The 13,012-nt window shown below is 36.2% G+C and overlaps 1 protein-coding gene across 1 annotated transcript in view; it reads right to left on the bottom strand.

Moving 5' to 3' along the window:
* Positions 1 to 13,012, bottom strand: part of BTBD1 (BTB (POZ) domain containing 1) — a gene marked incomplete at its 5' end in the record, with an annotated part of 52,754 nt that overhangs the window by 6,784 nt on the left and 32,958 nt on the right. The window contains one exon of the mRNA XM_010831021.1: positions 6,371 to 6,563. Coding sequence (XP_010829323.1) covers positions 6,371 to 6,563 — 193 coding nt within the window. The remainder of the gene's footprint in view (positions 1 to 6,370; positions 6,564 to 13,012) is intronic.

Genomic DNA, 13,012 nt, shown 5'->3' with positions numbered 1-13,012 from the left:
GCTCAGCTTTCTTCACAGTCCAACTCTCACATCCATACATGACCACTGGAAAAACCATAGCCTTGACTAGACGGACCTTTGTTGGCAAAGTAACGTCTCTGCTTTTGAATATGCTACCTAGGTTGGTCTACTGAGGGCCTATTAGATGGAGGCACTGCGCCTGGCCCTGCGGAAATAATGGTCAACAAGACAGTCTCTGGCCCTACTGCACTTATGTCGAGGACACTGATTATAGCTAAGTAAACAAAGAGTTAATCATTAATTATAAACTGTGTTAAGAACTGTGAAGGAAGCAGGCTGCTGTAACAGAATAGGTGGTGGAGGACTTGGGCATAGGACCTGAGTTACACCAGTGGATCAGAATGGGATTCCACACTAGAACAACGAGCAGGTCCAGTCTGGTTACTATAGTTAAGAAACAGACTCACCTTACTCCATTTATAAATGTATGAAAACTAGCATCAAGCACAAATGGCACAAATGACTGTATAATAATAAAGAATCTATAACATAAAGGAGTTATCCTCAACATTTCATGTTTCAAGAATTGAAGTCACAAGTTTAATTTTACTATTACTACTACCACACTATTACCACTTTATGAGCATTTCCTGTGTTAGGCACTGAGCCCAGTTCTTTATATGAAATATTTCCTTTAGTCATAATAGTTCTATATACTAAGTAACAGTATTATTTTTATCATCCTCAGTTTTTATAGTTGAAGAAACTGAGGTTTAGAGAAATCAATCTGCCTGGATTAAAACTGCATACCTGAGCTGGGACACAACCCCAGAGCTGCATGAATCAAAAGGTCACGCTCTTAAACATCATGCTAAAACTCCCAGTATGAGACTCTCCTTAAAATTTAAAAAATTTATAATGTAGTTTTTATTATAGAAAAGCAATATACTATTTTAAAAAGTTAGAAAATGTAGCTAAACAAATAAGAGGAAAAATTTAAAGCATCTCTAAATATACTATCTAGAGATAACTTCATTTTTAATTTGGTGCATTTCCCTTTCAGACTTTTACTTCTATTTTTAAAGAACAGAAAAATAGACTTTTTTCTGTGAATATACATGTACTATTTAAAAAACCATGCCAGTATATATTTTTATAACTTCATATAAAAAGGTGAAAGATTATTACCGATTCATTATATTTAATTCCTATATGTTAGATAATCTAGGTTGTTTGCAATATTTGTTGTTATATAACAATGCCACAATGAACAACCTTATAGCTAAATCATATCACAGTGCCTTGACTATTTCCTAGAATAAATTCCTGTAAGGAGATTTTCTGGGGGAAAAAAAAGGTATAGTCTTAAGGTATTAGATGAACTTTATCAAACTGCTCTCTGGGCAGATTATAAAACTTCACACCCAAGAAGGAATGAAAATCACTGCTATCTCACTCTCAACTACAAGTATCATCTTTTTACTGTTGAGAAACTGATGACTGACAAATTCTATTTATATTTGATTATTAATGAGTTTGGGCTTCCCTCTTAGCTCAGTCAGCAGAGAATCTGTCTGCAATGCAGGAGCCTTGGGTTTGCTTCCTGGATCAGGAAGATCCCCTGGAGAAGGAAATTGCTAACCACTCTAGTACTCTTGCCTAAAGAATCCCATGGACAGAGGAACCTGGTAGGCCACAGTCCATGGTGTCCCAACAGTTGGACACGACTTAGTGACTAAACCACCACCACCACCATTAATGAGTCAGCACATTTGCTTATATGCATACTGTCTACTGGATTTTCTCTTTTAATGAAAATCCCACCCATGTTCTTTCCCCTATTTCTCGGCTGAGTGTCTTTTTCATGTGGATTTGAAAGCTCATGCTTTGTCAGTAATATCCATTTCAGAAAGTTTCATTTGTCATTTATCTTTCAATTTTATGGTGGTTTTGGATGTAAACATTTGATTTATTTGTAGTCCAGTTATGATCTATGCCAAGTTTAGAAAGGCCTATCTCATCCTTATAATAAACACTCTGTTCCAACACTTTCTCAGTTTCATTTTTTTAATGTTAAAATTTTAATTTATGCAAATGCTGGAAGATGGCATCAGTAAAGACTGAACTTTATTTTCCCAGTGGTTAATTCTTGCCTCACATTCTGAATGTTCATTTACATTAGATTGGTTTCTGAACTCTTTATATATACTATCTTATTATAGCTTTACAATATTTTTCATATTAATACCACTCTCTTAAAAGAAATATTTATTTTTGCAGATTAATTTTGGAATAGTTTTGCCAACCCACCCCTCCCTACCAAAAACATGCGACCTCTATAAGGAACTGCATAACACAGAGGTTAGTTCGGAAAGATACTGTCTGAATTCAGTCAAAGTTCTCCAGTTCTTTAGGTGGTATACCACACTGTACATTTCCTATAGGATTTAATTCTGCTACTTTGTTACTATTGCAGGTGGGTCTGTTTTTACTATTATAAATGAAAATTCAAACATTAAATTTTTTTTTTTTTGGCTGTGCTGTGTGGCTGGCAGGATCTCAGTTTCCCTGACCGAGGATTGAACTTGGGCCTCTGCAGTGAAAGTGCTAAGTTCTAACCACTGGACTGCCAGGAATTCCCTAAAAATTTTTACTGTGACAAAATATATAACAAAATGTACAATCTTAAGTATTTTAAAGTCTCTAGTTCAGTGGTATTAAGCACATTCAGACTGCTGCTAACCACCAGCACCATCCATCCCTGTAATGGAATTTTAATGACATGAGAACATCACTGGCTTTTGTAAATACATTTTGTAACTGACCACTATTCTTTTTTATTGGTTCTAACAGATTTTTACTGATCCTGAAGCTGTCTGGGTTAAATACTTGTTCTCAAAAGGCTTCCTACCCCTACGAGGTATGCTGTTTCCATGAGGACTACGAAGCACCACTAGCAGGCAGCCAGGGGCACCAGGTTTGCTGCAGTGCTTGGGACAGGCTCCCAAAACAAAGAACCCCTATCAGTTCAAGTGTCCGGTCAGAATTCATGCAGATAAAACACCTGTTTTTAACTATGAGCCTTGAACCTAATCAAAACTTATTTATAGAGCAAAGATTTTTACGGCAATTTTAATATTCACTGACTTTTACAAGAGGTGATTACAATTCAAATCAAGGAAGTAGAATTTTGGTCAATTCTCATTGTTTATGGTAGTTATATTTTATAGTTTTCACAAACACAGAATCAGCAAATACTAAACCACTGCACTGCTCTTGGGAGAATATGTATGCACACCCGAGGCTTCCCTGGAGGCTCCTGCCAATGCAGGAAATGAGGGTTCAATCCCTGGTTGAGAACACCCTCTGGAGAAGGAAATGGCAACCCACTCCAGTATTCTTGTCTGGGAAATCCCATGGACAAAGAAGCATGGAGGGCCACGGTCTATGGGGTCACAAAAGAGTCAGACATGACTTCGCGACTAAACAACAACACACACACCCGACTTATGTGGAGTATAATCTTAAATTCTAAGAATGATTCAGATGTTTCCTGGGAATGACTGAGAACGCGCTACTGGTGTTGATTTGGGGGTCACAAATAAATTCTAGTGAGTAGATGAGTTCTCAAATATGGAAAAATAGGATGGACTGTAATGTGCTTTGCTTGAAAACCTTTAAAGAAAATGACAAAATTGGCAGCAGCACTCCACACCCTGTTCTCTGCACCTGCAGCTGTCTCGGCGTGCTGGTGTGCACAGGTACTATGTCTGATTGCTTCTTGTCTTTTGTTGCTGCCCAAGTGCCTACATGTTGAGGTATGCATTTTATTTTACTATCAGTTACATTTATTTTCCTTTACAACTAAGCCATTATACCACTTAAAAAGAAAGAAACACAGGCTTCCCTGGTGGCTCAGTGATAAAGAATCCGCAGGTGACACACGTTCAATCCCTGATCCAGAAAGATTTCACATGTGCAGAGCAACTAAGGCCGTGCACCACAACTACTAAGCCTGTGCTCTGCAACAAGAGAAGCCACTGCAATAAGCCCAGGCACTGCAACTAGAGAATAGCTCCTGCTCAATGCAACTAGAGAAAAAGCTAAAACTAAATAATTATACAAGAAAAAGTTACTCTTAAAAGAGAAAAAGAAACACATTATAAATTTCATTTCAGGTTACTAAAGGGGGGAATACAAAATATTTATTATAAAAGAGGGAGACCTAGATCTGATGGACTGCAGAACTACTAACATAGATGTTATCTGCAAAAAAATGAAAAAGACTCTTCCTTTCCAATATTTATTTATATTGAAGTATACTTGATTTACAGCGCTGTGCTAATTACTATGGTTCTTTATCCTTTATGCCTACATCAATCAGTGTTAAAAGAATACTGCTGAAATCAGCAAGGTTACTAGGCACCCCTATCTTGAGGGTTCAATAGTCTATTGTATTAAAATAAATATTCCTCTAGACCTAGCCTATTAATAGTTATACCTGGATTGAGGGTGAAATTTTATCAAAAGTTTTTGACATCTCTCCAAATACACTGTTTATTTTTCTTTGATCTGCTACCATGGTGAGTTAAAGTAACACTAGTATTGAGCCATTCTTTCAAACTTCAAACAAACTTTCCTTTTTATCGTTTCTTTGCACTCCTTTTCCATTGATGGACTTTATTAGGAATAGTCCTACAAAACTCACTGTTGGATGGATGCTGCTTTAAAAGATGTTCAATGCATCACTCAGTGTCCTCTTTTTAAGAAACCACAGGAGGAACTTAAGTCTCTGTATCTGAAATGGCCACACTTCTCCTGAGCAATATGTGTGCCTTTCATGTTATAAACACTTCAATTTCTGTAACTTTACAGCTTCAGAACCAAACTTAAGATGTCAGAACTTGGATCTTGCATATTTATCTCCACTGGATGTATTTTTCCAACTCTGATTTATCTTTTTTTAAATTGGAGTATAGTTGATGTACACCTATTTCTGATTTACACCTACTTGCTTTTATAGTATTATCCTTGTGAGGTACTGCCAGACTCAATAAGCTATTTTTGGTAGGATGTCTTTTCTATATCAGTGAGCTTGTTAGATTCCTGTATAAGGGTTAGGCTTCCTTCAATAATTAACCAAGAAGTATTTTCTTCTTTGAATGTTCAAGGAAACAATTTGTTCCCTGAAGGTCTGATCAAACTCACCTGTCAAAACCACCTTGTGAAGGGACAGTTCTTTGATAACTTTTAATTTCTTCCATGGTAACTGGTCTAGTCAGGCTTTCTTCTTCAGTCAATTTTGATTATTTATATTTGCCTATAAAATGATCCATTCCATGAAGATGTTCAATTTATTAGCACAGAGTAAACCCAGAATTAAAATAAAAACGTCCTCAGTATATGATTATATTCCATTATTTGTAGATGTAGTTTATTACCTTTGCTAGAGATTTACTTTATTGGTCTTTTTCAGGAACCAGCTTATGGATTTAGCAATTCTACTATTTTTAATTCATTAATTTCTATTTTTATCTATTTCTTTTCTTTTTTCATATGGTTTTTTGCTGTTCATTTTCTAGCTTCATGGGTGAAATGGTTAAATCATTTATTTCTACTCTATTTAGTAAAAGTAGTTAATTATTGCTAATTCTCTCTGTGATGCTTTGGCCTCATCCCCTAAGTTTTCATATATAGTATTCTCACTGTGTGAATTACTACTAAATAGGCCACAAATGCATTTTTATTTCTATTTTAACCCAATAATTATAGGAGTCCTCTCCCCCTTGGGAGTTCTAGTTTTAAACAAACTTGCTGTTAGTTTCTAGTTTTACACCAAAGTGCTATTAACATTCAATAAGTGAAAAATCCAAAAGGTAGGTTTTATGAAAACAGATACATATCCTATTTTCACATTTAGCCTAAGAAACACAGTAGGGCAAATATAAATTCCAAAAGGATTATATGCATACATCTTTTAAGATTAAAAAATTTTTTCCCATTCAAAATTGTTATAAATGTATACTGAGGTATTTTCCATGTAACACCTATGCAAAGAAAAAACTTACATTAAACTGAGTTAATGTTCAATGTATTAAACTGTAGCCCTAAGACTGTTAAAACAGTGTTTGGTCAATTAAGGTCTAGACTTCAGCTCCCCACCAGTGACAATCCTTACAAAACTCATAGCCCCATTCAATCCTTCCTTACTTTACCTGTTTCCTGAAAGGTTCCCTCGCTCATAATTCAGTAAGGAGACCAGTAAGCCTCCCTTGTTGCTGTATCAAGTTAGACATGTATTAAACAAAGTATAAAATAAAATGTAGTAAATCATCTCCTAGGATATGAACAGAGAGTCAAAGGCTAACCCCTGTCCTGCCCACTCCTGAGACTCCAATGTGGCAGATACCTGATCCGGTCACTTGTGCCACTGTAGCCCCACCGGCTCTCTACTTGCTGGAACCTATTGATGCAGCACTCCTTTCCTCTGAGGCAGCATCTCGGTCGATCAATGTATTCAACACGGGGTTTAGGATTGACAGTGAAATGAAGAAAGAGATTGACCACCTCCCGATCTGACAGAATTCCAGACTGAGCAGGACCTGTAGAAATAAAAGCATAAACCTCAGTAAAACTAACTTCACTACAATTCCTAACTGTGTAATAGTCCACATAATAAGGTGAATTCAAATGGGAAAGATGTAAAGCAAAAATGAGGTAAAAAAATCTTAGCATATGTTCAGTTCAGTTCTGTTGCTCAGTTGTGCCCAACTCTTTGAGACCCCATGGACTGCAGCACGCCAAGCTTCCCTATCCATCACCAACTCCAGGAACTTACTCAATATGTAATTTTGTAATTACATATTATAATATATAATTTTAGCATATATTTAAAACTTTTACTAAATTCACCTGAGGTTAACCTAATATATAAGTGTGCAAATCACTGATAAATCAAAGCTTAGGTGAAACCTTGAGCTCAGAGAAAGATCTCTGGACTTCGCTATCCATTCACCCTCTCTGAGGATTCTGTTTATCAGAAAGGAAAAGTGAAGAAATGCTTACAGTGGTAGACAAGACTTATTCTGACCTTTCCATTCCTCACCTGTCTGAGGCTATAATTGAACAATGGAATATATACAGGTGGAAATAGATGGCACGGTGCTCTTTCACTGTGAGATTTTGAAATTAGCAGAGGGCAGGAGTTAAGACTTGAAGAGTTGTGAAAGCAGCATCTCACATGCTATACTTCTCTCACTCACTGCTTCTGAGAAAACTCCAAACTGCTTAAATTTACCCAGGAATAAATGCTATTCCTCATAAAAGATGCCAGGAGATCTCTTCCAAGGCTGGAAAAACAATTTAAATAAGAGATTGCAATACACTAGAAATTTGGTTTCAGTTCAGTTCAGTTCAGTTGCATCCGACTCTTTGCAACCCCATGAACCGCAGCACGCCAGGCCTCCCTGTCCATCACCAATTCTCGGAGTTTACCCAATCTCATGTGCATCGAGTCGGTGATGCGATCCAGCCGTCTCATCTTCTGTCGTCCCCTTCTCCTCCTGCCCTCAATCCCTCCCAGCATCAGGGTCTTTTCCAATGAGTTAACTCTTCACATGAGATGGCCAAAGTATTGGAGTTTCAGCTTCAGCATCAGTCCTTCCAATGAACACCCAGGACTGATCTCCTTTAGAATGGACTGGCTGGATCTCCTTGCAGTCCAAGGGATGCTCAAGAGTCTTCTCCAACACCACAGTTCAAAAGCATCAATTCTTCGGCACTCAGCTTTCTTCACAGTCCAACTCTCACATCCATACATGACTGCTGGAAAGACCATAGCTTTGACCAGACAGACCTTTGTTGGCAAAGTAATGTCTCTGCTTTTGAATATGCTATCTAGGTTGGTCATAACTTTCCTTCCAAGGAGTAAGCGTCTTTTAATTTCATGGCTGCAATCACCATCTGCAGTGAAATTTGGTTTAGGAAGCTATAAATCATATTTTAACAGAAAACACCCTAATTTTTAATAAAATATTTTAAAATATCACACACAAAATATGTGTGTGCCCTATGGTTCATTTGGAATCTCTGGATAGAGAATAGTCTGAATAGAGACTGTAAAGAAGAAAAAATACAATCACAAACTTAAAACATGCATTTTAGAGGGGGAAAAAAACAATAGAACTGGAACTGCATAAGATCAGAAGAGAGATGGAGGTGAAAACTCATGTAACTTTCTGAGAATAACAAGAGGTAAGACAAAAGAATTAAAATGTTAAACGTTATTAAAATGGATGATAAAAAGCAGAGTTCAACATATAGTAACTAGCATTCCTAAGAACTAACAAAAATAGGATGATGCAGTAATTCAAGGTACTGGTACATCTCGCTTTATTATGTTTCGCAGATATATTTTTATTTTTTCCCACAAATTAAAGGTTTGTGGCACCAAACAAGTCTATTGCCGTCATTTTTCCAACAGCGTTTGTTCAATTTGTGCCTCTGTGTCACATTTTGGTAATTCTTACAACAGTTCAAACTTTTCCATTGTATTTGTTATGATGATCTGTGATCAGTTACCTTTGATGTTACTACTGTAATAGTTTTGAACCACACCCATAAGACTGTGAACTTGATGGATAAATGTGTGTGTTCTGACTGCTCCATTGATCAGCCATTCCCATCTCCTCCTGAGATACAACAACAATGAAATAAGGCCAATTAACAACCCTACAGTGTCCTCCTGTGTTTCAAAAAAAAACAACAGTCACACATGTCTCCTTTAAATCAAAAGCTAGAAATGATTAAGCTGAATGAGAAAGGCACGTCAAAAGCTAGATCTCTGGCACCAAACATTAGCCAGGCTATGGATGCAAAGGAAAAATTCCTGTAGAAAATTAGGTGCTTCTCCACTGAACACATAAATAATAAGAAAGCGATATAGCCTTAAAGCTGATGTGGAGGAAGTTTGAGTGGTTTGGACAGATCAAACCAGGCACAACAGTCCCTTAAGCCAGAGTCTAATCCAGAGCAAGGCCTAACTCTCCTCAAGTCTGTGAAGGCTGAGAAGAGTGAGGAGGCTGCAGAAGAAACATCTGAAGCCAGCAGAGGTTAGTTCAGGAGGTGTAAGGAAAGAAGTTGTCCCCTGACATAGAAGGGCAAGGTGAAGTAGCTGATATAGAAGATGAAATGACTTATTTAGAAGATCTAATTAAGATAATTAATGAAGGTGACTACACAAAACAACAGATTTTCAATGAAGACAAACAGCCTTCCATGGGAAGAAGATGTCATCTAGGACTTTGACAGCTAGAGAGGAGAAGTCAATGCCTGCCTTCAAAGGACAGGTTGACTCTCTTGCTAGGGATTAATACAGCTGGTGACATTCAGCTGAACTCAAGGCTCATTCACCAATCTGAAAATCCTAGGGTCCTTAAGAATTATGCTAAATCTGGATCAAAGAGTGTAGAGTTTCAAGCCTTATTATTTAAGAAGTACATTTTGTAAAAATACAGATTCCTCTGATGCATCGGGGCAAAGTAAACTGAAAATCTGGAAAGGAGTCACCATTTTAAATGCCACTAAGAACATTTATGATTCATGGGAAGAGTCAAAATATCAAAGCCAAACAAAGTTTAGAGGAAGTAAATCGCACCCCTCATGCGTAACATTGAGAGGTTCAAAGACTTCAGTGGAGAAAGTAACTGCAGATGTGGTACAAACAGGAAGACAACTAGAATTAGAAGTGGAGCCTGAAAATGTGACTAAACTGCTACACTTTCATGGTAAAACTTGAACACATAAGGAGCTGCTTCTACAGATGAGAAAAGAGGTTTCTTGAGACGGAATGTCCTCCTGGTGAATATGCTGTGAAGACTGTTGTCATGACAACAAAGGATTTACAGTATTACATAAACGTGGTTGATAAAGCAATGGCAGAGTGTGAGAGGGTTGTCTCCAATTTTGAAAGAAGTTCTACTGTGGGTAAAATGCTATTCAACAGCATTGCCTACCACAGAGAAATCACTTGTGAAAGGAAACAATCTGTAAAAGGAATCAATGTGGCAGATTTCACTGTTGTCTTATTTCAAGAAATTGCCAAGGCCACCTTGATCTTCAGCAACCACCACCCTGATTAGTAAGCATCCACTAACATCAAGGCAAGATCCTCCACCAGCAAAAAAATTATGACTTGCTAAAGGCTCTAGTGTTCTTTAGCAATAGTCTTTTTAAATGTAGTTATGCACTTTGTTTTTTAAGACATAATACTACTGCACACTTAATAGACAACAATATAGTGTAAATATAACTTTTATATGCACTGGGAAACCAAACAATTTGTGTGACTCACTCTACTGTGATATTCCATTTATTGAGGTGGTCTGGAATCTAACCCACACTATCTCCAAGGAATGCCTGTATAATAAAATTTCCTTAGTTGAAAAAAGAAGTCTTCAGATCATGAAAAACACTTTCAGATACATACCATATACCTGTCTAAAGAAAGTAATCAGGAATACACTCGGGATGAGCACTAAAACCAATACAACCTATAGTTAAGTCTAAGAGAGTTGTATTTTTGCAGCATGTTGTGTGGGTGTACAATCTACCTAAAGTAGTCAAAAGGTTAAAGGATGAAACACCATACTAACATTCATATCTGAAATAGAAAGGCCAATAAATACTGTTTTATTGTGAAATGGAGAATTAATAAAATTGAAAGGGAAAAAATTAAATGCAAATTTATTATTTCCTAATCTCTAGAAGGAAAAAAAAGTGTTAAACACACACAGTAGCAAAAAAGAGAATATAAAGGGAATTCTCCCCAAAACATTTTTGAAAAATATAATACAGAATAATATGCACAACAGAAAACAGCATGCACAACAGCAAAAGAAGAAATGTTATTTGACTACATAAAAATATTAAGAAGTCTGTGGGATGGAACAGCCTACGTTTGAGAACAACTATGGGCTTCCCTGGTGGCTCAGATGGTAAAGAATCCGACTGCAATGCAGGAGACCCAGGTTCGATCCCTGGGTCGGGAAGATCCCCTGGAGAAGGGAATGGCTACCCACTCCGGTATTCTTGCCTGGAGAACCATAGATGAAACAGCACATAAAACAGTTATTTCACATTAACAGTGAACAACTGAGACAGTGTTTCAGAAGCAAAGTGTACTGAGATTAAGCCCTATATTTGTCATCACTTTCCCCTTGGAATACTTGCTGATCTGCTTCACAGAGCTTTAATGTCACACAGAAACGGGCAATCTAGAAACTGTAGTCCTCACTCAACTGAAGAGACAAAAAGCCACCAAGGCAGCCAGACAATGATCTGGAAGAGAATACTTAATACACAAACAAGATCAACATCTTGTGCATGACTTCTCCTTGAAGTATTGGTCAATTCCTAAGCTATGCACAAGAAAGAGAAAACCATGACACCAAGAAACCAAGCAGAAAGGAGCTGCTAAGAGATAAACAGTTAAAGAGAAATTTCTGTCTTAATGTTGGGAAGAAAAATGCCCAAATATTTGAAAATTAAGCTATGTATTTATAGCCCTTGGATCAAAAAAAAATCACCATGAAAATAATTTGTATTGAACGGCAATGAAAATACAACATATCAAAATTTCTGGGGGAAAAATGGATGTTTAGACAGAAAACTAGACATGAAAAGAATAAAGTTGAAAGCCACTGTTTTGGGTATATCTCAAAAAGTCATAATGACTAAGTAAATAATCCCCAGCAAATTAAAATTACAGGAAATAATAAAGAAAAAAGCAGAAATCAGTGAAATGGAAAACATATATAAAGAAATTAATAAAGCCAGAAGTCAGTTCTTGGAAAAAACTAACAAAATGGATAAACTCCTAGGCAAGGCTGATTAAAGGCACAATAAATCACTATCAGAAATGAAATAGGGGACATAATTTAGATTTCACAGAGATAATAAAAGGATATTATGAAATTCACATTAATAAATTAAAGGTCTAGATGAAACTGTTACAAAAAGAGGAAACCTGAAAAGTCTTACTCTACTCAAGAAATTGTATCTCTAATTAAAATACTTCCACAAAGAAAACACTAGATCCAGATAGCTTCACTGATGAGTTGCCCTAAACATTTAAGGAAAAATAGCACCAATTTTATATAAACTCTTGAATACTGAAAAAAGAAATATTCCTTAGTTTTGTATGAGTCCAGCATAAACTTGATAATCAAAAATCTGATAATTTCATTACAAGAAAGGAAAATTATAGACTAATTTCACTCATGAAGCAGTCCTTAAAATATTTTTTAAATTTGGTAAAGAGGATCTAGTAATATATAAAAAGAATAATGCATGACAACCAAGTCTGGTTTATGTAAGGAATCCAAAGGTTTAACTTGGAAAATCAAACAATTCATATTAAGAAAATTAAAGGGGAAAACTGCATCACTATCTCAACAGAGGAGAAACATTTGATAAAATTCACAATAAAACTCTTAGCAGAGTAGTAATAGAAGGAAACTTTCTTAATCCAATAAAGGCTATCTACAAAAAATTTACAGCAAGCATAAATTCCTCTGTTGGGAAATACTGAAAACTTTCTGCCTAAGATGAAATAATACAAGATATCCACTTATCCATACCTCTTAGCACGCTCAAGCTTCTAAGTCATACAGTAAGGCAAGAAAAAGAAATGTCTTAAGGATTAGAAGGGAAGAACAGAATTATCATTGTTTGCAGATCACCTAACTGTACATGTAGATTATGCACAATGAACTACAAATGAATTATTAGAATTTGTGATTTTAGCAAGGTCACTAGATACAAAGTCAATACAGGAAAACCAACTGCACTTCTACTGGCAAACAATTAATTAGGACATGAAAATTAAAAAAACAATCACTGTAATAACATTTAGCAAGCCAAATATGTACAGAATAAACCTACCAAAAAATATGCAAGATGGCTACCAGAAAACTCAAATATTAATACTACTAAGAGAAATGTTTAAAGACTTAAATCAAAGTTTATGGATTAGAAAACAGAGTATCATAAA

Source organism: Bison bison, unplaced genomic scaffold, assembly GCF_000754665.1.
Source record: "Bison bison bison isolate TAMUID 2011002044 unplaced genomic scaffold, Bison_UMD1.0 scf7180017859304, whole genome shotgun sequence".
NCBI classification, from domain to species: Eukaryota; Metazoa; Chordata; class Mammalia; order Artiodactyla; family Bovidae; genus Bison; species Bison bison.
Note: the sequence above shows the minus strand (reverse complement) of the source record. Positions and strands in the feature narration are given on the sequence as shown.